The sequence below is a fragment of the Oncorhynchus mykiss genome, chromosome 25 (assembly GCF_013265735.2).
Source record: "Oncorhynchus mykiss isolate Arlee chromosome 25, USDA_OmykA_1.1, whole genome shotgun sequence".
In the NCBI taxonomy this organism is placed as follows: Eukaryota; Metazoa; Chordata; class Actinopteri; order Salmoniformes; family Salmonidae; genus Oncorhynchus; species Oncorhynchus mykiss.
Window position 1 is genome coordinate 45,217,498 of NC_048589.1, and position 26,286 is coordinate 45,243,783.

The following is a 26,286-nucleotide window of genomic DNA, read 5'->3' on the forward strand; positions in this document are numbered from 1 at the left end:
AGTCGGTCAAATTAACGTAAAAAAGTATCATTTTTTTGTTTGTTTTTTTGTTGCATTTAATCTAACTCTAAACCATTTTCATAACATTAACCTAATGATCCTGTTACGATAATTCGAAAAATTAATATGTGACATTTTATTTTTTGTTTTTTTTACAAAAGCTGGATCCCTTCTAGCCATGACCGTTCTAGTCATGTCATTGGACAATATTGGTTCCGCGTTCAATAGAAGGTGGGGAGTACAGCACCAAGAGTTTACGTTTAGGTCATTTAGCACAGTGGTTTACCAACCGTTTTCAGTTAATGTACCACCAAACTGAATTTTGCTTTCCCCTCATGTGCATTTTACCAAAGGGCTCTGGTCTCATCAAGTACCCCCTATAGATAGGCCAAGTACCCCCAGGAGTGCTAGGATCCGCTGATTTAGCAGACACTCTTATGCAGAGCAACTTACAGGAGCAATTAGGGTTAAGTACCTTGCTCAAAGGGCACAGAGAAATTTTACACCTAGTCAGCTCAGGGATTCGAACCAGCAACCTTTCAGTTATTGGCCCAACCACTAGGTTACCTGCAACCCTCGTAAAGATACATTTACAATGTACATTTATTTTCACAACCTCTTGAGAGGAAATTGGTGAATTGCTCACTGTTTAGACATAATTTATAGAATAGATAATAAAACTCCCATATCTATTGGGTGAAATAACACAGTGTGACATCACAGCAGAAAGATTTCAGGCCTGTTGCCACAAGAAAAGGGCAACCATTGAAGAACGAACACTTATGGAAAATACAATGCATATTTATTTATTTTCCCTTTTGCAGTTTAACTATTTGCACATCGTTACAACACTGTATATGACATTTGAAATGCCTCTATTCCTTTGGAACTTTTGTGAGTGTAATGTTTACTGTTCATTTCACTTGTTCTGGCAATGTTACCATATGTTTTGGCACTTATTTTATTTAACTAGGCAAGTAGGTCAAGAACAAAATCTTATTTACAACGATAGCCTAGGAACAGTGGGTTAACTGCCTTGTTCAGGGGCAAAATAAGAGATTTTTACTTTGTCAGCTCAGGGATTGAATCTAGAAACCTTTTGGTTACTGGCCCCACGGTCTAACCACTAGGCTACCTGCCACCCCACAATAAACCCCTTTGAATTGAATTAATCATGAGTGAGCAGCAGAATTGTATTGATTGTCCATTACAGGTGTACACAGGGAACATGTATAGCCTACAGAATGTTAAAACACCTCTGGAGAAAAGTTCCTATAGATGAGGTTTACATTATCAGGCTGACAGTCAGTCCATCTAGAAGGCTGACAGACAGTCCATCTAGAAGGCTGACAGACAGTCCATCTAGAAGGCTGACAGTCAGTCCATTAGAAGGCTGACAGACAGTCCATCTAGAAGGCTGACGGTCAGCCCATCTAGAAGGCTAACAGTCAGTCCATCTAGAAGGCTGACAGACAGTCCATCTAGAAGATTCACTAAAGCCTGGGGTGGCAGGGTAGCCTAGTGGTTAGAGCATTGGACTAGTAACCAAAATGGTTGCAAGTTCATATCCCCAAGCTGACAAGGTACAAATCTGTCGTTCTGCCCCTGAACAACCCACTGTTCCTAGGCCGTCATTGATATATAAGAATATTATTGCCTGCTGGACCCCAAACCATCACACTACCACCACCACGCTGGTCTGTGAGCTGATGCTGAAGCACAGCTGTGTGTCATGCAGCAAGACAACGATCTAAAACAAACAATCAATCTGTCGTGTCTTTGGCTATACCGGATTAAATGATATGACATGCTATTCTATAAAATCATTTCTCTGTAATTAATATTACCTGATTGAGCTACTCAGGTAAATAATTAAACTAGAAAGTCGGTGCACCATGAAAGAATGTTTATAGAGCTGTTATCTTCCAAGTAAACTCTTAAAGACCTGGTCATCTTTTACATCAGTAGCAGTCAATATTTAATCCTCACCTTATTTAGTCTCAACCAAGAATTTACAACTTTCAGATATCTTCACGAACCCTGGCTAACAAGTTGAATCAGCAATACAACATTTGGTTTAATTATTTATTTACTAAATACCTAACTAATCACGCAGAATTACATATACACAGAATGAATCATACATTGATGGACCTGGTGAACAGAGCCGATATAGAGGCTGGTTACACAAAGAAAACGGGCTGTGTTTGAGTGAAAGAGCGGGAAGACTGAGGAACAAAGGGAGAAGTGATGTCTCTATCATAAATACAGTATCTTATGCATTCTAAATTACCACCCATATGAAAAAGGAGAATGCAATAAATATTTATTCTGAGCTGCGCTTCGGTAGATTGGTCGTCAATGGAAGGCCGGTTTGTCCTTTGAAGAATGTCTCTTGGTGAACTGGAGCGTGGTAGAATGGATACTCTGTCCGTCCTCTCCTAGCCCACATTTAGCGACTGCTGCTAACTCAACGGCTAGGAGGTATCACTTCTGGAGTGAATAAGAGTTCAAAGTTCATACCAAGTTGCCATACTTTTAAGCTCATGGTATATTCTGGCCGGTATAGTCGAAATTCATCATTTCGGCGTGTAGGTCATCACCTTCACATTGAAATTTGATGCCAATTGCGTTAGGTTCTTGCTGATGTTGGCTTAATTCTGTAGGTGGTGTTTGTCCTTTCAACGTGGAGATGGTAAGTCCTCACGTCCTTAGAACAGGTTATTATCTGAGCCCTTTTAACGTAGGACCGTCGCCCTAACGTCCTCGGAATAGAAAGTTACATTTTCGTCAAGGGGTTTATATAGGATTGGGAGAGAGGGCCGTGTTTCATAGTTGACAACCCAGGTCTGTTCACTTGGGCGGGGCCTCTGAGTGAGCACAGTGGTGTTCTCCTGACAAACCGTTCTTTCATTAAGAAGCTAAAAATTACATTTAATCTTCTCACAAATAGTTTCATATTGCACAACAATTCCATGTGAATCTGATAACTAGAATGTGTAGATTTTCCGAGATACAGTTTATTTCGTCCTATCATCAGTAATCATGTCTCAGACATCAACTGAACTGACATCATATTCATTAAGTCCCAACGCATATTTTCAACTGGTTGGATTACCCAAATATGGTTCCGTTTCCCACCTTCTGATGTCACCAGACTCTCTACGTTAACAAAATGGATTTTCAATAGTCACATCGGTAGAGTAGAGAGAGGAAAAAGAACATATATTTACAGTAAACATAGATAAGGCCTGAGATCCTAGTGAACATATATTTACAGTTAAACATAGATAAGGCCTGAGATCCTAGTGAACATATATTTACAGTAAACATAGATGGGGCCTGAGATCCTAGTGAACATATATTTACAGTTAAACATAGATAAGGCCTGAGATCCTAGTGAACATATATTTACAGTTAAACATAGATAAGGCCTGAGATCCTAGTGAACATATATTTACAGTAAAACATAGATGGGCCTGAGATCCTAGTGAACATATATTTACAGTTAAACATAGATGGGGCCTGAGATCCTAGTGAACATATATTTACAGTAAACATAGATGGGCCTGAGATCCTAGTGAACATATATTTACAGTAAACATAGATGGGCCTGAGATCCTAGGGAACAGATATTTACAGTAAACATAGATGGGGCCTGAGATCCTAGTGAACATATATTTACAGTAAAGATCCTAGTGAACCTATATTTACAGTAAACATAGATGGGGCCTGAGATCCTAGTGAACATATATTTACAGTAAACATAGATGGGGCCTGAGATCCTAGTGAACATATATTTACAGTAAACATAGATGGGGCCTGAGATCCTAGTGAACAGATATTTACAGTAAACATAGATGGGCCTGAGATCCTAGTGAACAGATATTTACAGTAAACATAGATGGGGCCTGAGATCCTAGTGAACTCATATTTACAGTAAACATAGATGGGGCCTGAGATCCTAGTGAACATATATTTACAGTAAACATAGATGGGCCTGAGATCCTAGTGAACATATATTTACAGTAAACATAGATGGGGCCTGAGATCCTAGTGAACTCATATTTACAGTAAACATAGATGGGGCCTGAGATCCTAGTGAACATATATTTACAGTAAAGATCCTAGTGAACCTATATTTACAGTAAACATAGATGGGGCCTGAGATCCTAGTGAACATATATTTACAGTAAAGATCCTAGTGAACATATATTTACAGTTAAACATAGATGGGGCCTGAGATCCTAGTGAACATATATTTACAGTAAACATAGATGGGCCTGAGATCCTAGTGAACATATATTTACAGTAAACATAGATGGGGCCTGAGATCCTAGTGAACATATATTTACAGTAAACATAGATGGGCCCTGAGATCCTAGTGAACATATATTTACAGTAAACATAGATGGGCCCTGAGATCCTAGTGAACATATATTTACAGTAAAACATAGATGGGGCCTGAGATCCTAGTGAACATATATTTACAGTAAACATAGATGGGCCTGAGATCCTAGTGAACCTATATTTACAGTTAAACATAGATGGGGCCTGAGATCCTAGGGAACCTATATTTACAGTTAAACATAGATAAGGCCTGAGATCCTAGTGAACATATATTTACAGTAAACATAGATGGGGCCTGAGATCCTAGGGAACATATATTTACAGTAAAACATAGATGGGCCTGAGATCCTAGTGAACAGATATTTACAGTTAAACATAGATAAGGCCTGAGATCCTAGTGAACATATATTTACAGTTAACAAAGATGGGGCCTGAGATCCTAGTGAACATATATTTACAGTAAAGATCCTAGTGAACTTGTTCTTTAGGAGTGCACAATACACACTAGTATGGGTAGGTTTCCTGGACAGATGAATCATAGTCCTGTTAGTTCATTTGTGTCCAGGAAAACAGGCCTATAAGTATATGGTATCTGTTGCTTTAAGTCATCATGACAGAGAAAGGTATGTCAACTTGGATAGAGACATACTATATCATGCTACTAATGATCCATCGACTTAGACCAGAGGTCGGTCATACTGTTCCTGTAGTGCCTCGGGTACTGCAGGAGTTTGTTCCAACTAGGCAAAACACCTGACCAATAGAGCTAATTGATTGGTGCGGGTGACCGCCTAAACTCAACACATCTACCTGGTCTTCCTGGTTGGTTAAATCAGAAACATGAAGTGGATCCAGGATCAGGTTTGCCTAGCGCTGTTTTCACTGTCTTTTCACTGTTGTTTTTATTTCTTTACTAACCTGTTGTTCCCCTAATACCTTTTTTTTCTCTAGCACTATTGGTTAGAGCCTGTAAGTCAGCATTTCAATGTGAGGTCTACTACACCTGTTGTATTCAGCATTTCACTGTAAGGTCTACTACACCTGTTGTATTCAGCATTTCACTGTGAGGTCTACTACACCTGTTGTATTCTGCATTTCACTGTGAGGTCTACTACACCTGTTGTATTCAGCATTTCACTGTGAGGTCTACTACACCTGTTGTATTCAGCATTTCACTGTGAGGTCTACTACACCTGTTGTATTCAGCATTTCACTGTAAGGTCTACTACACCTGTTGTATTCAGCATTTCACTGTGAGGTCTACTACACCTGTTGTATTCTGCATTTCACTGTGAGGTCTACTACACCTGTTGTATTCAGCATTTCACTGTAAGGTCTACTACACCTGTTGTATTCAGCATTTCACTGTAAGGTCTACTACACCTGTTGTATTCAGCATTTCACTGTAAGGTCTACTACACCTGTTGTATTCAGCATTTCACTGTGAGGTCTACTACACCTGTTGTATTCAGCATTTCACTGTGAGGTCTACTACACCTGTTGTATTCAGTGCATGTGACAAATAAACTTTGATTTGATTTAGACTGTCGATCAAAGTCTTGGATAAGTGCTGCTATCGGTCACCTATAAATACTTAATTTCAGCACCTTCATTATTAACAACACAATAAAGCACTGTGCCAATAATCTCTTAACATTTTGAACCACAATCTTCCCTTCTTTTCACAGCAATTCAGCTATTTCTCCATTAATCTCTCTTTGATTTGCAGATCCTCTCTCCTCACCTTCTCAAATCTCATTGCAGAAGAAAATCAGAGGAGAGGGACCTCTCTTCCAATAAGGCTGATCAGGAGGCAAGGAGATAGAATCACAGACAGACTAACTTCAGACACAACATCCTTCTTTCCCAAAACCCTTAATTCTTCCTTCTCCAGGCTACGAACAGGGCCGAGACACCCAGGACAGCAGCCCCCAGGAAGTGGTATCCCCCAGGAAGTGGTATCCCCCAGGAAGTGGTATCCCCCTCCTCTTCTGGCTCCCTCCCCCTCCTGTTTCTGCTTCAGCTCAGGGACAACGCTAGCCATCATGGCCTTGAGCATGACCTCTGCCTCCACAGCCTCCGGGAGAGGACAGTTATCAGTGGAGGAGCCGTTGACGATGGTGACAGAAGGAGAAGTGGCTGGAGGTGGAGGATCAGGATGTTTGGCTGAGGGGCTGGCGGCTTGGCCGTTGACGATGGTGACAGAAGGAGAAGTGGCTGGAGGTGGAGGATCAGGATGTTTGGCTGAGGGGCTGGCGGCTTGGCCGTTGACGATGGTGACAGAAGGAGAAGTGGCTGGAGGTGGAGGATCAGGATGTTTGGTTGAGGGGCTGGCGGCTTGGCCGTTGACGATGGTGACAGAAGGAGAAGTGGCTGGAGGTGGAGGATCAGGATGTTTGGTTGATGGGCTTGCGGCTTGGCCGTTGACGATGGTGACAGAAGGAGAAGTGGCTGGAGGTGGAGGATCAGGATGTTTGGTTGAGGGGCTGGCGGCTTGGCAGTTGACGATGGTGACAGAAGGAGAAGTGGCTGGAGGTGGAGGATCAGGATGTTTGGTTGAGGGGCTAGTGGCTTGGCCGTTGACGATGGTGACAGAAGGAGAAGTGGCTGGAGGTGGAGGATCAGGATGTTTGGTTGAGGGGCTGTCGGCTTGGCCGTTGATGATGGTGACAGAAGGAGAAGTGGCTGGAGGTGGAGGATCAGGATGTTTGGTTGAGGGGCTGGCGGCTTGGCCGTTGACGATGGTGGCAGAAGGAGAAGTGGCTGGAGGTGGAGGATCAGGATGTTTGGTTGAGGGGCTGGCGGCTTGGTCGTTGACGATGGTGACAGAAGGAGAAGTGGCTGGAGGTGGAGGATCAGGATGTTTGGCTGAGGGGCTGGCGGCTTGGCCGTTGACGATGGTGACAGAAGGAGAAGTGGCTGGAGGTGGAGGATCAGGATGTTTGGCTGAGGGGCTGGCGGCTTGGCCGTTGACGATGGTGACAGAAGGAGAAGTGGCTGGAGGTGGAGGATCAGGATGTTTGGTTGAGGGGCTGGCGGCTTGGCCGTTGACGATGGTGACAGAAGGAGAAGTGGCTGGAGGTGGAGGATCAGGATGTTTGGTTGATGGGCTTGCGGCTTGGCCGTTGACGATGGTGACAGAAGGAGAAGTGGCTGGAGGTGGAGGATCAGGATGTTTGGTTGAGGGGCTGGCGGCTTGGCAGTTGACGATGGTGACAGAAGGAGAAGTGGCTGGAGGTGGAGGATCAGGATGTTTGGTTGAGGGGCTAGCGGCTTGGCCGTTGACGATGGTGACAGAAGGAGAAGTGGCTGGAGGTGGAGGATCAGGATGTTTGGTTGAGGGGCTGTCGGCTTGGCCGTTGACGATGGTGACAGAAGGAGAAGTGGCTGGAGGTGGAGGATCAGGATGTTTGGTTGAGGGGCTGGCGGCTTGGCCGTTAACGATCATAATCAGATCCCGAGAGTCGTCAGACTTACTAACTGCTTTCCCCAGACTGTCCTCAGCTTGGTCGTGCCGGTTCGGACCAGACGACAGCTCAAGTTCTGTAGATCCAGAGAGAGGTGTGATCTGCGATCGGCTGTTGTGGTTCTGAACTGGTGGGAGGGTTTCAGACACACCTGCATCCTTATTACCCAGCATGCTCTGTGTTTGGCCTTCCTGATTCTGGATGTACGCGTCCTCAGACACATGAATTACATTGATCAGCACCTCCTGGTACGTGTCCTCCTCAGGCTCGTTACGGGACACGTGTTCCTCATGCTCCTGACATGGCAGAGGCGTTACACTAGTCAGAGGTCCTGGAACACTAGACAAGTGGTCTAGGACCACAGCAGGACAAGTCACAGCAGCAGGACAAGTCACAGCAGCAGGACAGATCACAGCAGCAGGACTCGTCACAGCAGCAGGACAGGTCACAGCAGCAGGACAGGTCACAGGAGCAGGACTCGTCACAGCAGCAGGACTCGTCACAGCAGTAGGACTCGTCACAGCAGCAGGACAGGTCACAGCAGCAGGACAGGTCACAGCAGCAGGACAGGTCACAGCAGCAGGACAGGTCACAGCAGCAGGACAGGTCACAGGAGCAGGACTCGTCACAGCAGCCGGCTCAGGGTCCAACACTGACCGGCTATCCATCTGCAGAAGCCATGAGCCTCCTGAGTATGGCTGGTTCTCACTGAGGAGAACGTCAGGCTTGCTGAGCTCCCAGTTATCCTCATCCATGGAGGTATGCCCCGGGGACGAGGCTGGTGTCGTGACCGGGGAGAAGTGACGGCTCTCGGGGGGGCTCTGAGGCGGCACGGCGTGCTGGTCGTCTGCAGTCACCTGGAGGAGAGCTTTAAGTTCCCGCTTCCCGTCAATGTTTTCAACTCTTCGCTGAAAATTCAAAATGTAGATGTGGTCAACAGATTTCATTTCATTAGTAAGATAAACTGAATTTAACTCTATCTAGTCAGTAAACATACAAAATCTAACAAGAAATACTATTCACCTGAGTTGCAGTTGGATCAGAGTCCTCTACTGGCCTCTGGTGGAAGGAGATCACTTTGGCTGTTGGTGGCGTGGCGTCCTGAACCGGACCTTTCTCAGGGGCCTGGACCGAGGCAGGGGCAGCAGCGGTGGGGGTGTATTCAGTTTGGGACAGGGCTGGCTTTAGATCTGACACAGGCAAGGTGAGAGTGGTTTCAGACAGGACTGTATGAGATGGGTTATCCTCCAGAGATCCCGTTTCTACAGGACCAGGCTGGGAGGAGGCAGTGTTATCAGAGTGAGAGAGTGGAGGCTGTGGTTCAGAGACCACTGTGGGCTCCACTTTCACTGAGACAGGCAAAGGTGCTGCCTGGGTGGCTGTGACAGGTTTTACTGCTGCTTCGAGAGCCTGTGGAACTGGCTCTGGGGAGGCACCAGTGATGGGAGCCTCAACAACTGAACTTGTGGGGACTACTGGCTGGCCACCATCCTCCGGACAGGCAGCAATCTCAGGGCTGAGTGACTCTGAAGGTGGTGCTGGCTGAGCTGGGAGGACCATAGAAGATGTAGGGTCATCAGAGCTCTCTGAGATGGGCAGAGATGGGCTGGTAGGAGCAGCAGCAGGAGAAGGATCTGGAGAAACAAAAGCAGATTGGACTTTTAAAAAGGAAACGAGTTGTGGTATATAAGAATAAGGCACATCAACATCCCCAACAGATTTACCCTCCATGTTCTGTCTAAGATATATCGTAATGGTGAAACCTGGTGGAAAATGTCCTGAGATGAATCAAGTGGACCAGTTGTTTACAGCATTTAATAAATTATATTATTTTAACTAGGCAAGTCAGTTAAAAACAAATTCTTATTTACAATGACGGCCTAGGAACAGTTGGGTAACTGCCTTGTTCAGGGGGCAGAACAATAGATGTTTACCTTGTCAGCTCGGGGATTCGATCTAGCAATCTTTCAGTTGCTCTAACCACTAGGCTACCTGCCACCCCTAATAAATTCTGGCTCTGGGGAGCTTATAAAGCCCTTTATCCATCACCCTTATGAAGCCCTTTATCCATCACCCTTATAAAGCCCTTTATACATCACCCTTATAAAGCCCTTTATCCATCACCCTTATAAAGCTCTTTATACACCACCCTTATAAAGCCCTTTATACATCACCCTTATAAAACCCTTTATACGTCACCCTTATAAAGCCCTTTATACATCACCCTTATAAAGCCCTTTATACACCACCCTTATAAACCCCTTTATACATCACCCTTATAAAGCTCTTTATACACCACCCTTATAAAGCCCTTTATACACCACCCTTATAAACCCCTTTATACATCACCCTTATAAAGCCCTTTATACATCACCCTTATAAAGCCCTTTATACATCACCCTTATAAAGCCCTTTATCCATCACCCTTATAAAGCCCTGTATACACCACCCTTATAAAGCCCTGTATACATCACCCTTATAAAGCCCTGTATACATCACCCTTATAAAGCCCTGTATACATCACCCTTATAAAGCCCTGTGCTGTAAAGAGACCCAGTTTAAAACCCTAAAGAGTGAGAAATGCTGGTGCAGAGGCACAGTGGCCTGGAAAAACTCCCTAGAAAGGCAGGACCCTAGGAAGAAACCTAGAGAGGAACAAGGGCTCAGAGAGGTTGAACAGTACCAACAAAAAAAGTAACTTTCACCTCTCGTCATATCCACAATTTTGAACGGAGTCACAGACAAAGGTACTAGTGTCCAGTGATGTTTTATCACAGACAAAGGTACTAGTGTCCAGTGATGTTTTATCACAGACAAAGGTACTAGTGTCCAGTGATGTTTTATCACAGACAAAGGTACTAGTGTCCAGTGATGTTTTATCACAGACAAAGGTACTAGTGTCCAGTGATGTTTTATCACAGACAAAGGTACTAGTGTCCAGTGATATTTTATCACAGACAAAGGTACTAGTGGGGTGTCCTCGGATGGGGCCACAGTGTCTCCTGACCCCTCCTGTCTCAGCCTCCAGTATTTATGCTGCAGTAGTTTATGTGTCGGGGGGCTAGGGTCAGTTTGTTATATCTGGAGTACTTCTCCTGTCCTATTCGGTGTCCTGTGTGCGTTCTCTAATTCTCTCCTTCTCTCTTTCTTACTCTTTCTCAGAGGACCTGAGCCCTAGGACCATGCCTCAGGACTACCTGACATGATGACTCCTTGCTGTCCCCAGTCCACCTGGCCGTGCTGCTGCTCCAGTTTCAACTGTTCTGCCTTATTATTATTCGACCATGCTGGTCATTTATGAACATTTGAACATCTTGGCCATGTTCTGTTATAATCTCCACCCGGCACAGCCAGAAGAGGACTGGCCACCCCACATAGCCTGGTTCCTCTCTAGGTTTCTTCCTAGGTTTTGGCCTTTCTAGGTAGTTTTTCCTAGCCACCGTGCTTCTACACCTGCATTGCTTGCTGTTTGGGGTTTTAGGCTGGGTTTCTGTTCAGCACTTTGAGATATCATCTGATGTACGAAGGGCTATATAAATACATTTGATTTGATTTGATGTTTTATCACAGACAAAGGTACTAGTGTCCAGTGATGTTTTATCACAGACAAAGGTACTAGTGTCCAGTGATGTTTTATCACAGACAAAGGTCAGAGTGTCCAGTGTTGTTTCACTGTAAAGTCTGTTTTTTATTTGATTTTTACAACACACTTTAAAATAAAGTTTGATTTAATTTAATGGTGACTTACTGGTCTGGTTGTTCTTGGTCCACTCTGCCCTCAGTTCATCAGCCAGGTCCTGATGCTCCACCACCTCCAGAGCTAATATCAACTCTTCTGGCCAGTTCATTCTCTTCTGTACATAGTCCAGCAGGATCTGCATTGCAGCTGAGTTACCGACACAATTTTTCATGGCCTGGATCTCCTCCTAAGAATATGATGAATGAGAATATTTGAAAAACTAGAACTGCGCCACCCGGGAGGCTTTTTGTGGTCTTCCAAAAATCGGTATCTGCGTTGAAAAATCGTAATCGGTCGACCTGTAGTCCATACAGAAATGGTTTGTCGAGATCAATATGTAAGAACTTGACTGGCCTGCAAAGAGCCCTGACCTCAACCCCATCAAACTCCTTTGGGATGAATTGGAACGCCAACTGCGAACCAGGCCTAATCGCCCAACATCAGTGTCCGACCTCACTAATGCTTTTGTGGCTGAATGGAAGCAAAACCCTGCAGTAATGTTCCAACATCTAGTGGAAAGCTGTCATAGCAGTGAAGGGGGGACCAACTCCATATTAATCCCCATGATTTTGGAATCAGATATTGTCCACATACTTTTGGTCATGTAGTGTACCTGACTATACACAGCCATAACCAACCCATACCTGACTATACACAGCCATAACCAACCCTAACCCATACCTGACTAGACACAGCCATAACCAACCCTAACCCATACCTGACTATACACAGCCATAACTAACCCACACCCGAATAGACACAGCCATAACCAACCCATACCTGACTAGACACAGCCATAACCAACCCATACCTGACTATTCACAGCCATAACCAACCCTAACCCATACCTGACTATACACAGCCATAACTAACCCATACCTGACTATACACAGCCATAACCAACCCTAACCCATACCTGACTAGACACAGCCATAACCAACCCTAACCCATACCTGACTAGACACAGCCATAACCAACCCACACCCGAATAGACACAGCCATAACCAACCCATACCTGACTAGACACAGCCATAACCAACCCATACCTGACTAGACACAGCCATAACCAACCCATACCTGACTATTCACAGCCATAACCAACCCTAACCCATACCTGACTATACACAGCCATAACTAACCCATACCTGACTATACACAGCCATAACCAACCCTAACCCATACCTGACTATACACAGGCATAACCAACCCTAACCCATACCTGACTAGACACAGCCATAACCAACCCTAACCCATACCTGACTATACACAGCCATAACCAACCCTAACCCATACCTGACTAGACACAGCCATAACCAACCCTAACCCATACCTGACTATACACAGCCATAACTAACCCATACCTGACTATACACAGCCATAACCAACCCTAACCCATACCTGACTATACACAGGCATAACCAACCCTAACCCATACCTGACTAGACACAGCCATAACCAACCCTAACCCATACCTGACTATACACAGCCATAACCAACCCTAACCCATACCTGACTATACACAGGCATAACCAACCCTAACCCATACCTGACTATACACAGCCATAACCAACCCATACCTGACTAGACACAGCCATAACCAACCATTACCATGTATGTTAATAACCTGGTTTGCTAGAGGTTCCCAGGTCATTTGTTTTGGGGGGGGGGGGGGGGGGGGGGTTCTTTAACCTGTATTTCCAGAAAATCATAGGAAATGTTCTTTAGTTGATGCATACAGTCTCTAAACAATCCATGTCTGGTTGGAAAAGTGTTTTTTGGAACGGGAAATCGCCTATTGCAGAGGCATTCAACTTTGACCCTAAGAGGTCCGGAACCAGCTGATTTTCTGTTCTACCTGATAAGTAATTGCACCCACCTGGTGTCCCAGGTCTAAATCAGTCCCTGATTAGAGGGGAATCACCCACCTGGTGTCCCAGGTCTAAATCAGTCCCTGATTAGAGGGGAATCACCCACCTGGTGTCCCAGGTCTAAACCAGTCCCTGATTAGAGGGGAATCACCCACCTGGTGTCCCAGGTCTAAATCAGTCCCTGATTAGAGGGGAATCACCCACCTGGTGTCCCAGGTCTAAATCAGTCCCTGATTGGAGGAGGAACACTGAAAAAATGCAGTGGAACTGGCTTCGAGGTCCAGAGTTCAGTTAGAGGGTCCTAAAACTTTGCGTATGCTTCCCAGTCGAAGCAGTTTGCTCATTCACTGAACAAAAATATAAACGCAACATGTAAAGTGTTGTTTCATGAGCTGAAATAAAAGATCCCAGAAATGTTCCATATGCATAAAAAGCTTAATTCTCTCAAATGTTGTGCACGGATTTGTCATCCAAAACGACTGGCCCTAATCATGACATCCAAAACAACTGGCCCTAATCATGTCATCCAAACAAGGATAATATCTTGCATTGAAGAAAGGGTAAATGCTAAGTGGGATTATTGGCACGTCAAACTGTGACATCACCCCATTGAAGTTAAAATCTTAAAATGGTTAAAGTAAGAGTTAAGGTCTGTCACGGTTTTCTTCTGTTGAAGGAGAGGCGGACCAAAACGCAACCTGGTTATTTTGATACATCTTTAATAAAGATGAAAATAGAACAATATACAAAAACAAGAACCGTGAAAAACCGAAAACAGCCCTATCTGGTGTAACAAACACAAAGACAGTAACAATCACACACAAAACCCAACACAAAACAGGCTACCTAAATATGGTTCCCAATCAGAGACAATGACTAACGCCTGCCTCTGATTGAGAACCATATCAGGCCCAAACACAGAAACAGACAAACAAGACATCCAACATAGAATGCCCACTCAGTTCACACCCTGACCAAACAAAACATAGAAACATACAAAGCAAACTATGGTCAGGGTGTGACAAGGTCAGAGTAAGGGATAAGGTTAGGGCTTTAGGGTAGGGTCGTACCAAGGATCTCACTTAGCATCTACCAGGAAGAAACATAATCAGACCTGAATAAGCCAATGACCAACATCCAACATGTTCATGGCCATGTTCTGTTATAATCTCCACCCGGCACAGCCAGAAGAGGACTGGCCCACCCCTCATAGCCTGGTTCCTCTCTACCCAGCACAGTCAGAAGAGGACTGGCCACCCCTCATAGCCTGGTTCCTCTCTACCCGGCACAGCCAGAAGAGGACTGGCCCACCCCACATAGCCTGGTTCCTCTCTAGGTTTCTTCCTAGGTTTTGGCCTTTCTAGGGAGTTTTTCCTAGCCACCGTGCTTCTACACCTGCATTGCTTGCTGTTTGGGGTTTTAGGCTGGGTTTCTGTATAGCACTTTGAGATATCAGCTGATGTACGAAGGTCTATATACAGTGCCTTGCGAAAGTATTCGGCCCCCTTGAACTTTGCGACCTTTTCCCACATTTCAGGCTTCAAACATAAAGATATAAAACTGTATTTTTTTGTAAAGAATCAACAACAAGTGGGACACAATCATGAAGTGGAACGACATTTATTGGATTTTTCAAACTTTTTGAACAAATCAAAAACTGAAAAATTGGGTGTATGCATTTGATTTGATTTGAGCTACCCACCCTGTCAGACTGTGTAAGGCAGGGGAGGTTGGCCATGAGCTCTGTGGCTTTCACTCTTCTGATAAACTCCGTCATTCTGTAGCGCAGGTGCAAAGACAGTTTATCACGTGTGAAAGACATCTCTGCGCTGTCGAGAGAGTAGGAGAGAGAGCAGAGAAGAAATCCTCAACAAGCTAAACATATTTATTGACATTAGATTTGACAATATAAAAAAAATGAAACGCAATTCAACAACACATGTGGATACAATACATTTAAATGCATTGAGGATGACACTTAAAGCTATTTATTTCCCATTGTGGTTCTCTCAGTCCAAAAGGTTCCTGGACTACGACTCAGCAGTGTGTGACGCAGCTTTACATTAGCTGTAAATGCTTAAACTACGTAGGATGTGGGTTGCATTGTGAAGCTGTGTCCTTACCTGGTCTCTCAGATGATACGTACTTCAGTATGGATCTGAAAGATCCATTTGGTTAAATGAAGGACATGAAAGAGGGGAAAAAAAATATAGTATGTCAGATTATGCAAGAATCAAATTTCATTATCAGTAGTGGCAAAAGAACTGCTGAAAGTGGAAACCGAATCCAGGATAATCACTGCGGCGCTGTCTGAGAATCTCCCACTTCTATTGTTCAGGAAAATGTAAGAGAAAGTAAAAGATTAGTGAATAATGATGCAATGGCCCAAATTAGCTTTCAATGTCTGAGAGTTTAAGGGGATTTCCTGCTTTTTGAACGGGGCAATATTATAGAGTATTATACAGTATTATACAGAATTATAGAGTATTATACAATATTATAGATTATTACACAGATTATACAATATTATGGTGTATTATACAGTACTATACAGTATTATAGAGTATTATACAATATTCTAGATTATTATACAATATTCTAGATTATTATACAATATTATAGAGTATTATACAATATTATAGATTATTATACAATATTATAGATTATTACACAGTATTATACAATATTATGGTGTATTATACAGTACTATAGAGTATTATAGAGTATTATACAATATTATAGAGTATTATAGAATAGTATACAATATTATAGAGTATTATACAATATTATACACTATTATAGAGTATTATACAATATTAGAGTATTATAGAGTATTATACAATATTATACAATATTAGAGTATTATAGAGTATAATACAATATTAGATTATTATACAATATTAGAGTGTTATAGAGTATTATATAGTATTATAGAGTATTATACAATATTATACATTATTATACAGTATTATACAATATTATAGATTATTATGCAATATTATAGAGTATTATACAATATTATAGATTATCATACAATATTATACAATATTAGAGTATTATAGAGTATAATACAATATTAGATTATTATACAATATTAGAGTGTTATAGAGTATTATATAGTATTATAGAGTATTATACAATATTATACATTATTATACAGTATTATACAATATTATAGATTATTATGCAATATTATAGAGTATTATACAATATTATAGATTATTATACAGTATTATACAATATTATAGAGTATTATACAATATTATAGATTATTATGCAGTATTATACAATATTATAGAGTATTATACAATATTATAGAGTATTATGCAGTATTATACAATATTATAGAGTATTATACAATATTATAGGGAATTATATAGTATTATACAATATTATAGAGTATTATACAATATTATAGGGAATTATATAGTATTATACAATACTATATAGTATTATACAATATTATTGAGTATTTTTATTTTTATAGCAAATTTTTTATTGATTTATTATTTCACCTTTATTTAACCAGGTAGGCGAGTTGAGAACAAGTTCTCATTTACAACTGCGACCTGGCCAAGATAAAACAAAGCAGTGTGACAACACAGAGTTACAACACAGAGTTACACATATCATGTCAACTAGAGGTCGACCGATTAATCGGAATGGCCGATTAATTAGGGCCGATTTCAAGTTTTCATAACAATCGGAAATCGGTATTTTTGGGCGCCGATTTTTTTATATTTTTATACCTTTATTTAACTAGGCAAGTCAGTTAAGAACACATTCTTATTTTCAATGACGGCCTAGGAACGGTGGGTTAACTGCCTCGTTCAGGGGCAGAAAGACAGATTTTCACCTTGTCAGCTCGGGGGATCCAATCTTGCAACCTTACAGTTAACTAGTCCAACGCAATAAATTAACTAGTCCAACTCGTTGCACTCCACAAGGAGACTGCCTGTTACGCGAATGCAGTAAGCCAAGGTAAATTGGTAAAATAAGTAAAAAGTTGCTAGCTAGTATTAAACTTATCTTATAAAAAAACAATCAATCATAATTACTATATTATCTAGCGTGTCCTGCGTTGCATATAATCTGACTGAGCATACAAGTATCTGACTGAGTGGTGGTAGGCAGAAGCATTCATTCAAACAGCACTTTCGTGCGTTTTGCCAGCAGCTCTTCGTTGTGCGTCAAGCATTGCGCTGTTTATGACTTCAAGTCTATCAACTCCCGAGATGAGGCTGGTGTGACCGATGTGAAATGGCTCGCTAGTTAGCGCGCCCTAATTGTCGTTGTGTTTGCTGGTTCGAGCCCAGGGAGGAGAGGGGCGGAAGCTATGCTGTTACACTGGCAATACTAAAGTGCCTATAAGAACATCCAATAGTCAAAGTTAATGAAATACAAATGGTATAGAGGGAAATAGTCCTATAATTCCTATAATAACTACAACCTACAACTTCTTACCTGGGAATATTGAAGACTCATGTTAAAAGGAACCACCAGCTTTCATATGTTCTCATGTTCTGAGCAAGGAACTGAAACGTTAGCTTTCTTACATGGCACATATTGCACTTTTACTTTCTTCTCAAACACTGTGTTTTTACATTATTTAAACCATATTGAACATGTTTCATTATTTACTTGAGGCTAAATAGATTTTATTGATGTTTTATATTAAGTTAAAATAAGTGTTAATTCAGTATTGTTGTAATTGTCATTATTACAAATACATTTTAAAAAACGGACGATTAATCGGTATCGGCTTTTTTGGTCCTCCAATAATCGGTATCGGTGTTGACAAATCATAATCGGTTGACCTCTAATGTCAACTAAGTGAAAGGTAGCCTAAGTGCCAGTCTGGTTGTTGCCATCATGTCAACTCAGTGAAAGGTAGCCTAAGTGCCAGTCTGGTTGTTGCCATCATGTCAACTCAGTGAAAGGTAGCCTAAGTGCCAGTCTGGTTGTTGCCATCATGTCAACTCAGTGAAAGGTAGCCTAAGTGCCAGTCTGGTTGTTGCCATCATGTCAACTCAGTGAAAGGTAGCCTGAGTGCCAGTCTGGTTGTTGCCATCATGTCAACTCAGTGAAAGGGAGCCTGAGTGCCAGTCTGGTTGTTGCCATCATGTCAACTCAGTGACAGGGAGCCTGAGTGCCAGTCTGGTTGTTGCCATCATGTCAACTCAGTGAAAGGGAGCCTAAGTGCCAGTCTGGTTGTTGCCATCATGTCAACTCAGTGAAAGGGAGCCTAAGTGCCAGTCTGGTTGTTGCCATCATGTCAAATCCTTGTTCTAGTTTGGGCTTGACAACAACAGCACATACGTTGGGAGCAGTCATTTAGGCCCTAACCCCTGTTTTCCAAATACATTACACCTTATAAGGCTCCGTCTCTGGCTCCTTAGGCGGACCTCTCTCACAGAGATTTATTAAGCTCAAAGTCGACCAGCGTCCCTGCCATGTGTGCCTGATCTGGACCAGCAGTGCACTGTAAAAAGAATGCCCTGGTCTAAAGCAGTATCCTATAAAGGGAATGCCCTGGTCTAAAGCAGTGTACTATAAAGGGAATGCCCTGGTCTAAAGCAGTGCACTATAAAGGGAATGCCCTGGTCTAAAGCAGTGCACTATAAAGGGAATGCCCTGGTCTAAAGCAGTGTACTATAAAGGGAATGCCCTGGTCTAAAGCAGTGCACTATAAAGGGAATGCCCTGGTCTAAAGCAGTGCACTATAAAGGGAATGCCCTGGTCTAAAGCAGTGTACTATAAAGGGAATGCCCTGGTCTAAAGCAGTGTACTATAAAGGGAATGCCCTGGTCTAAAGCAGTGCACTATAAAGGGAATGCCCTGGTCTAAAGCAGTGTACTATAAAGGGAATGCCCTGGTCTAAAGCAGTGCACTATAAAGGGAATGCCCTGGTCTAAAGCAGTGTACTATAAAGGGAATGCCCTGGTCTAAAGCAGTGTACTATAAAGGGAATGCCCTGGTCTAAAGCAGTGCACTATAAAGGGAATGCCCTGGTCTAAAGCAGTGCACTATAAAGGGAATGCCCTGGTCTAAAGCAGTGCACTATAAAGGGAATGCCCTGGTCTAAAGCAGTGTACTGTAAAGGGAATGCCCTGGTCTAAAGCAGTGCACTGTAAAGGGAATGCCCTGGTCTAAAGCAGTGCACTATAAAGAGAATGCCCTGGTCTAAAGCAGTGCACTGTAAAGGGAATGCCGTGGTCTAAAGCAGTGTACTATAAAGGGAATGCCCTGGTCTAAAGCAGTGTACTATAAAGGGAATGCCCTGGTCTAAAGCAGTGCACTATAAAGGGAATGCCCTGGACTAAAGCAGTGCACTATAAAGGGAATGCCCTGGTCTAAAGCAGTGCACTATAAAGGGAATGCCCTGGACTAAAGCAGTGCACTATAAAGGGAATGCCCTGGTCTAAAGCAGTGCACTGTAAAGGGAATGCCCTGGTCTAAAGCAGTGCACTGTAAAGGGAATGCCCTGGTCTAAAGCAGTGCACTGTAAAGGGAATGCCCTGGTCTAAAGCAGTGTACTGTAAAGGGAATGCCCTGGTCTAAAGCAGTGCACTGTAAAGGGAATGCCCTGGTCTAAAGCAGTGCACTGTAAAGGGAATGCCCTGGTCTAAAGCAGTGCACTGTAAAGGGAATGCCCTGGTCTAAAGCAGTGTACTATAAAGGGAATGCCCTGGTCTAAAGCAGTGTACTATAAAGGGAATGCCCTGGTCTAAAGCAGTATACTATTAAGGGAATGCCCTGGTCTAAAGCAGTGCACTGTAAAGGGAATGCCCTGGTCTAAAGCAGTGCACTATAAAGAGAATGCCCTGGTCTAAAGCAGGAACTCCTTCATTCCCGGGACGTACTATTTATGTAGGTCTACATGTCTACGTAGGTCTACGTAGGCTTATAGACTACTACAGCTATCCTCGTGTTATAGTTGACAGCTGCTATCTGTCTATCTTGTTGTTTGAACTTCAGATCGACCCTTTAAAGTTGACAGTCAAATCTATCTACCAGGTGGATTTAATCCCCAGAGTGTCTGAGCGAGGAGACGCACAAGGGACAGGAGTCCTGAGCAGAAGAAGGAATAGGAGTCCTGAGCAGCAGAATGGACAGGAGTCCTGAGCAGCAGAATGGACAGGAGACCTGAGCAGCAGAATGGACAGGAGTCCTGAGCAGCAGAATGGACAGGAGTCCTGAGCAGCAGAATGGACAGGAGTCCTGAGCAGCAGAATGGACAGGAGTCCTGAGCAGCAGAATGGACAGGAGTCCTGAGCAGCAGAATGGACAGGAGTCCTGAGCAGCAGAATGGACAGGAGTCCTGAGCAGCAGAATGGATAGGAGTCCTGAGCAGCAGAATGGACAGGAGTCCTGAGCAGCAGAATGGACAGGAGTCCTGAGCAGCAGAATGGATAGGAGTCTCTGCTTAAACTGCCACACACCAGCACTGTCACGCACGCACGCACGCACGCACGCACGCACGCACGCACGCACGCACGCACGCACGCACGCACGCACGCACGCACGCACGCACGCACGCACGCACGCACACACACACACACACACACACACACACACACACACACACACACACACACACACACACACACACACACACACACACACACACACACACACACACACACACACACACACACACACCTCTGTGGCCATTGTTGGATGGTCAAAACCTTTACAACGTATGTAGAAATACAAGTTTACAGAGTTAAGAAGCAGGAATGTGTCTGTCAGGAAGTAAGGAGAAACAAAGAGTTCTGTCAGGAGAAACAAAGAGTTCTGTCAGGAGAAACAAAGAGTTCTGTCAGGAGAAACAAAGAGTTCTGTCAGGAGAAACAGAGTTCTGTCAGGAGAAACAAAGAGTTCTGTCAGGAGAAACAAAGAGTTCTGTCAGGAGAAACAAAGAGTTCTGTCAGGAGAAACAAAGAGTTCTGTCAGGAGAAACAAAGAGTTCTGTCAGGAGAAACAAAGACAGAGCTCTGTCAGGAGAAACAAAGACAGAGCTCTGTCAGGAGAAACAAAGACAGAGCTCTGTCAGGAGAAACAAAGACAGAGCTCTGTCAGGAGAAACAAAGACAGAGTTCTGTCAGGAGAAACAAAGGCAGAGTTCTGTCAGGAGAAACAAAGACAGAGTTCTGTCAGGAGAAACAAAGGCAGAGCTCTGTCAGGAGAAACAAAGGCAGAGTTCTGTCAGGAGAAACAAAGGCAGAGTTCTGTCAGGAGAAACAAAGACAGAGTTCTGTCAGGAGAAACAAAGGCAGAGTTCTGTCAGGAGAAACAAAGGCAGAGTTCTGTCAGGAGAAACAAAGGCAGAGTTCTGTCAGGAGAAACAAAGGCAGAGTTCTGTCAGGAGAAACAAAGGCAGAGTTCTGTCAGGAGAAACAAAGGCAGAGTTCTGTCAGGAGCAACAAAGGTAGAGTTCTGTCAGGAGAAACAAAGGCAGAGTTCTGTCAGGAGAAACAAAGACAGAGTTCTGTCAGGAGAAACAAAGGCAGAGTTCTGTCAGGAGAAACAAAGACAGAGTTCTGTCAGGAGAAACAAAGGCAGAGTTCTGTCAGGAGAAACAAAGACAGAGTTCTGTCAGGAGAAACAAAGGCAGAGCTCTGTCAGGAGAAACAAAGACAGAGGTCTGTCAGGAGAAACAAAGGCAGAGCTCTGTCAGGAGAAACAAAGACAGAGCTCTGTCAGGAGAAACAAAGGCAGAGTTCTGTCAGGACAAACAAAGACAGAGCTCTGTCAGGAGAAACAAAGACAGAGCTCTGTCAGGAGAAACAAAGGCAGAGTTCTGTCAGGAGAAACAAAGACAGAGTTCTGTCAGGAGAAACAAAGGCAGAGCTCTGTCAGGAGAAACAAAGGCAGAGCTCTGTCAGGAGAAACAAAGACAGAGCTCTGTCAGGAGAAACAAAGACAGAGTTCTGTCAGGAGAAACAAAGACAGAGCTCTGTCAGGAGAAACAAAGGCAGAGTTCTGTCAGGAGCAACAAAGGCAGAGTTCTGTCAGGACAAACAAAGACAGAGCTCTGTCAGGAGAAACAAAGGCAGAGTTCTGTCAGGAGCAACAAAGGCAGAGTTCTGTCAGGAGAAACAAAGACAGAGCTCTGTCAGGACAAACAAAGACAGAGCTCTGTCAGGACAAACAAAGACAGAGCTCTGTCAGGAGAAACAAAGACAGAGTTCTGTCAGGACAAACAAAGACAGAGCTCTGTCAGGAGAAAATAAGGCAGAGTTCTGTCAGGAGCAACAAAGGCAGAGTTCTGTCAGGAGAAACAAAGGCAGAGTTCTGTCAGGAGCAACAAAGGCAGAGTTCTGTCAGGAGCAACAAAGGCAGAGCTCTGTCAGGAGCAACAAAGACAGAGTTCTGTCAGGAGCAACAAAGGCAGAGTTCTGTCAGGAGAAACAAAGGCAGAGCTCTGTCAGGAGCAACAAAGACAGAGCTCTGTCAGGAGCAACAAAGGCAGAGTTCTGTCAGGAGCAACAAAGGCAGAGCTCTGTCAGGAGCAACAAAGAGAGAGTTCTGTCAGGAGCAACAAAGGCAGAGTTCTGTCAGGAGCAACAAAGGCAGAGTTCTGTCAGGAGAAACAAAGACAGAGCTCTGTCAGGAGAAACAAAGACAGAGTTCTGTCAGGACAAACAAAGACAGAGTTCTGTCAGGACAAACAAAGACAGAGTTCTGTCAGGACAAACAAAGGCAGAGCTCTGTCAGGAGCAACAAAGACAGAGTTCTGTCAGGAGCAACAAAGGCAGAGTTCTGTCAGGAGCAACAAAGGCAGAGTTCTGTCAGGAGCAACAAAGGCAGAGTTCTGTCAGGAGCAACAAAGGCAGAGCTCTGTCAGGAGCAACAAAGACAGAGTTCTGTCAGGAGCAACAAAGACAGAGCTCTGTCAGGAGCAACAAAGACAGAGCTCTGTCAGGAGAAACAAAGACAGAGTTCTGTCAGGAGAAACAAAGACAGAGCTCTGTCAGGAGAAACAAAGGCAGAGTTCTGTCAGGAGCAACAAAGGCAGAGTTCTGTCAGGACAAACAAAGACAGAGCTCTGTCAGGAGAAACAAAGGCAGAGTTCTGTCAGGAGCAACAAAGGCAGAGTTCTGTCAGGAGAAACAAAGACAGAGCTCTGTCAGGACAAACAAAGACAGAGCTCTGTCAGGACAAACAAAGACAGAGCTCTGTCAGGAGAAACAAAGACAGAGTTCTGTCAGGACAAACAAAGACAGAGCTCTGTCAGGAGAAAATAAGGCAGAGTTCTGTCAGGAGCAACAAAGGCAGAGTTCTGTCAGGAGAAACAAAGGCAGAGTTCTGTCAGGAGCAACAAAGGCAGAGTTCTGTCAGGAGCAACAAAGGCAGAGCTCTGTCAGGAGCAACAAAGACAGAGTTCTGTCAGGAGCAACAAAGGCAGAGTTCTGTCAGGAGAAACAAAGGCAGAGCTCTGTCAGGAGCAACAAAGACAGAGCTCTGTCAGGAGCAACAAAGGCAGAGTTCTGTCAGGAGCAACAAAGGCAGAGCTCTGTCAGGAGCAACAAAGAGAGAGTTCTGTCAGGAGCAACAAAGGCAGAGTTCTGTCAGGAGCAACAAAGGCAGAGTTCTGTCAGGAGAAACAAAGACAGAGCTCTGTCAGGAGAAACAAAGACAGAGTTCTGTCAGGACAAACAAAGACAGAGTTCTGTCAGGACAAACAAAGACAGAGTTCTGTCAGGACAAACAAAGGCAGAGCTCTGTCAGGAGCAACAAAGACAGAGTTCTGTCAGGAGCAACAAAGGCAGAGTTCTGTCAGGAGCAACAAAGGCAGAGTTCTGTCAGGAGCAACAAAGGCAGAGTTCTGTCAGGAGCAACAAAGGCAGAGCTCTGTCAGGAGCAACAAAGACAGAGTTCTGTCAGGAGCAACAAAGACAGAGCTCTGTCAGGAGCAACAAAGACAGAGCTCTGTCAGGAGAAACAAAGGCAGAGCTCTGTCAGGACAAACTAAGGTAGAGCTCTGTAAGGAGAAACAAAGGCAGAGCTCTGTAAGGAGAAACAAAGACAGAGCTCTGTCAGGACAAACAAAGGCAGAGCTCTGTCAGGAGAAACAAAGGCAGAGCTCTGTCAGGACAAACAAAGACAGAGCTCTGTCAGGAGAAACAAAGGCAGAGCTCTGTCAGGACAAACAAAGACAGAGTTCTGTCAGGACAAACAAAGGCAGAGCTCTGTCAGGACAAACAAAGGCAGAGCTCTGTAAGGAGAAACAAAGGCAGAGCTCTGTCAGGACAAACAAAGGCAGAGCTCTGTAAGGAGAAACAAAGGCAGAGCTCTGTCAGGAGAAACAAAGGCAGAGCTCTGTCAGGACAAACAAAGGCAGAGCTCTGTCAGGACAAACAAAGGCAGAGCTCTGTCAGGACAAACAAAGGTAGAGCTCTGTCAGGAGAAACAAAGGCAGAGCTCTGTCAGGTGAAACAAAGGCAGAGCTCTGTCAGGACAAACAAAGGCAGAGCTCTGTCAGGAGAATGTCCTCTATTCTAAAACACGAGGTCATCACAACCCTGGATCACCTAGTTACCTGTTCAGGTGTGTAAGGGACATTACTGTTTAGAAGAGCCACAATACATGATTGATAAGGCCTACAATACTGTCTGAGTAAATAGTCATTATGCCAAGTTCCTCGGCGTACACATCACGGACAAACTGAATTGGTCCACCCACACAGACAGCTTTGTGAAGGAGGCGCAGCGGGCGCCTCTTCAACATCAGGAGGCTGAAGAAATTCGGCTGGTCACCAAAAACACTCACAAACTTCTACAGATGCACAATCGAGAGCATCCTGTCGGGCTGTATCACCGCCTGGTACGGCAACTGCTCCGCCCACAACCGGAAGGCTCTCCAGAGGGTAGTGAGGTCTGCACAACGCATCACCGGGGGCAAACTACCTGCCCTCCAGGACACCTACACCACCCAATGTTACAGGAAGGCCATAAAGATCATCAAGGACAACAACCACCCGAGCCACTGCCTGTTCACCCCGCTATCATCCAGAAGGCGAGGTCAGTACAGGTGCATCAAAGCTGGGACCGAGAGACTGAAAAACAGCTTCTATCTCAAGGCCATCAGACTGTTAAACAGCCACCACTAACATTGAGTGGCTGCTGCCAACATACTGACTCAACTCCAGCCACTTTAATAATGGAAATTTATATTAAAAAAATTATCACTAGCCACTTTAAACAATGCCACTTAATATAATGTTTACATACCCTACATTACTCATCTCATCTGTATATACTGTACTCTATACCATCTACTGCATCTTGCCTATGTCGTTCTGTACAATCACTCATTCATATATCTGTACATATTCTTTATCCCTTTACACTTGTGTGTATAAGGTAGTAGTTTTGGAATTGTTACGTTAGATTACTCGTTGGTTATTACTGCATTGTCGGAACTAGAAGCACAATCGTTTCACTACACTCACATTAACATCTGCTAACCATGTGTATGTGACAAATAAAATTTGATTTGATTTGAAAGAGTAGACTAGTCTTATTGGGGAGGCAGGTAGTCTAGTGGTTAGAGTGTAGAGGAGGCAGGTAGCCTAGTAGTTAGAGTGTAGGGGAGGCAGGTAGCCTAGTGGTTAGAGTGTAGAGGTGGTAGGTAGCCTAGTTGTTAGAGTGTAGAGGTGGCAGGTAGCCTAGTGGTTAGAGTGTAGAGGTGGTAGGTAGCCTAGTTGTTAGAGTGTAGAGGTGGCAGGTAGCCTAGTGGTTAGAGTGTAGAGGTGGCAGGTAGCCTAGTGGTTAGAGTGTAGAGGTGGTAGGTAGCCTAGTGGTTAGAGTGTAGAGGAGGCAGGTAGCCTAGTGGTTAGAGTGTAGGGGTGGCAGGT

General features: G+C 43.9%; 1 protein-coding gene across 1 annotated transcript; it reads right to left on the reverse strand.

Moving 5' to 3' along the window:
- Nucleotides 1-5,768: 5,768 nt before the first annotated feature.
- LOC110504282 (nascent polypeptide-associated complex subunit alpha, muscle-specific form) lies at nt 5,769-9,563 on the reverse strand. The gene is made up of 2 exons (XM_036962920.1): nt 8,841-9,563; nt 5,769-8,725 (listed from the first exon to the last, which is right to left on the reverse strand). Exons 1-2 carry the CDS (start codon nt 9,546-9,548, stop codon nt 6,122-6,124), a joined length of 3,312 nt encoding a protein of 1,103 aa, XP_036818815.1. The 5' UTR covers nt 9,549-9,563; the 3' UTR covers nt 5,769-6,121.
- Nucleotides 9,564-26,286: the final 16,723 nt, after the last annotated feature.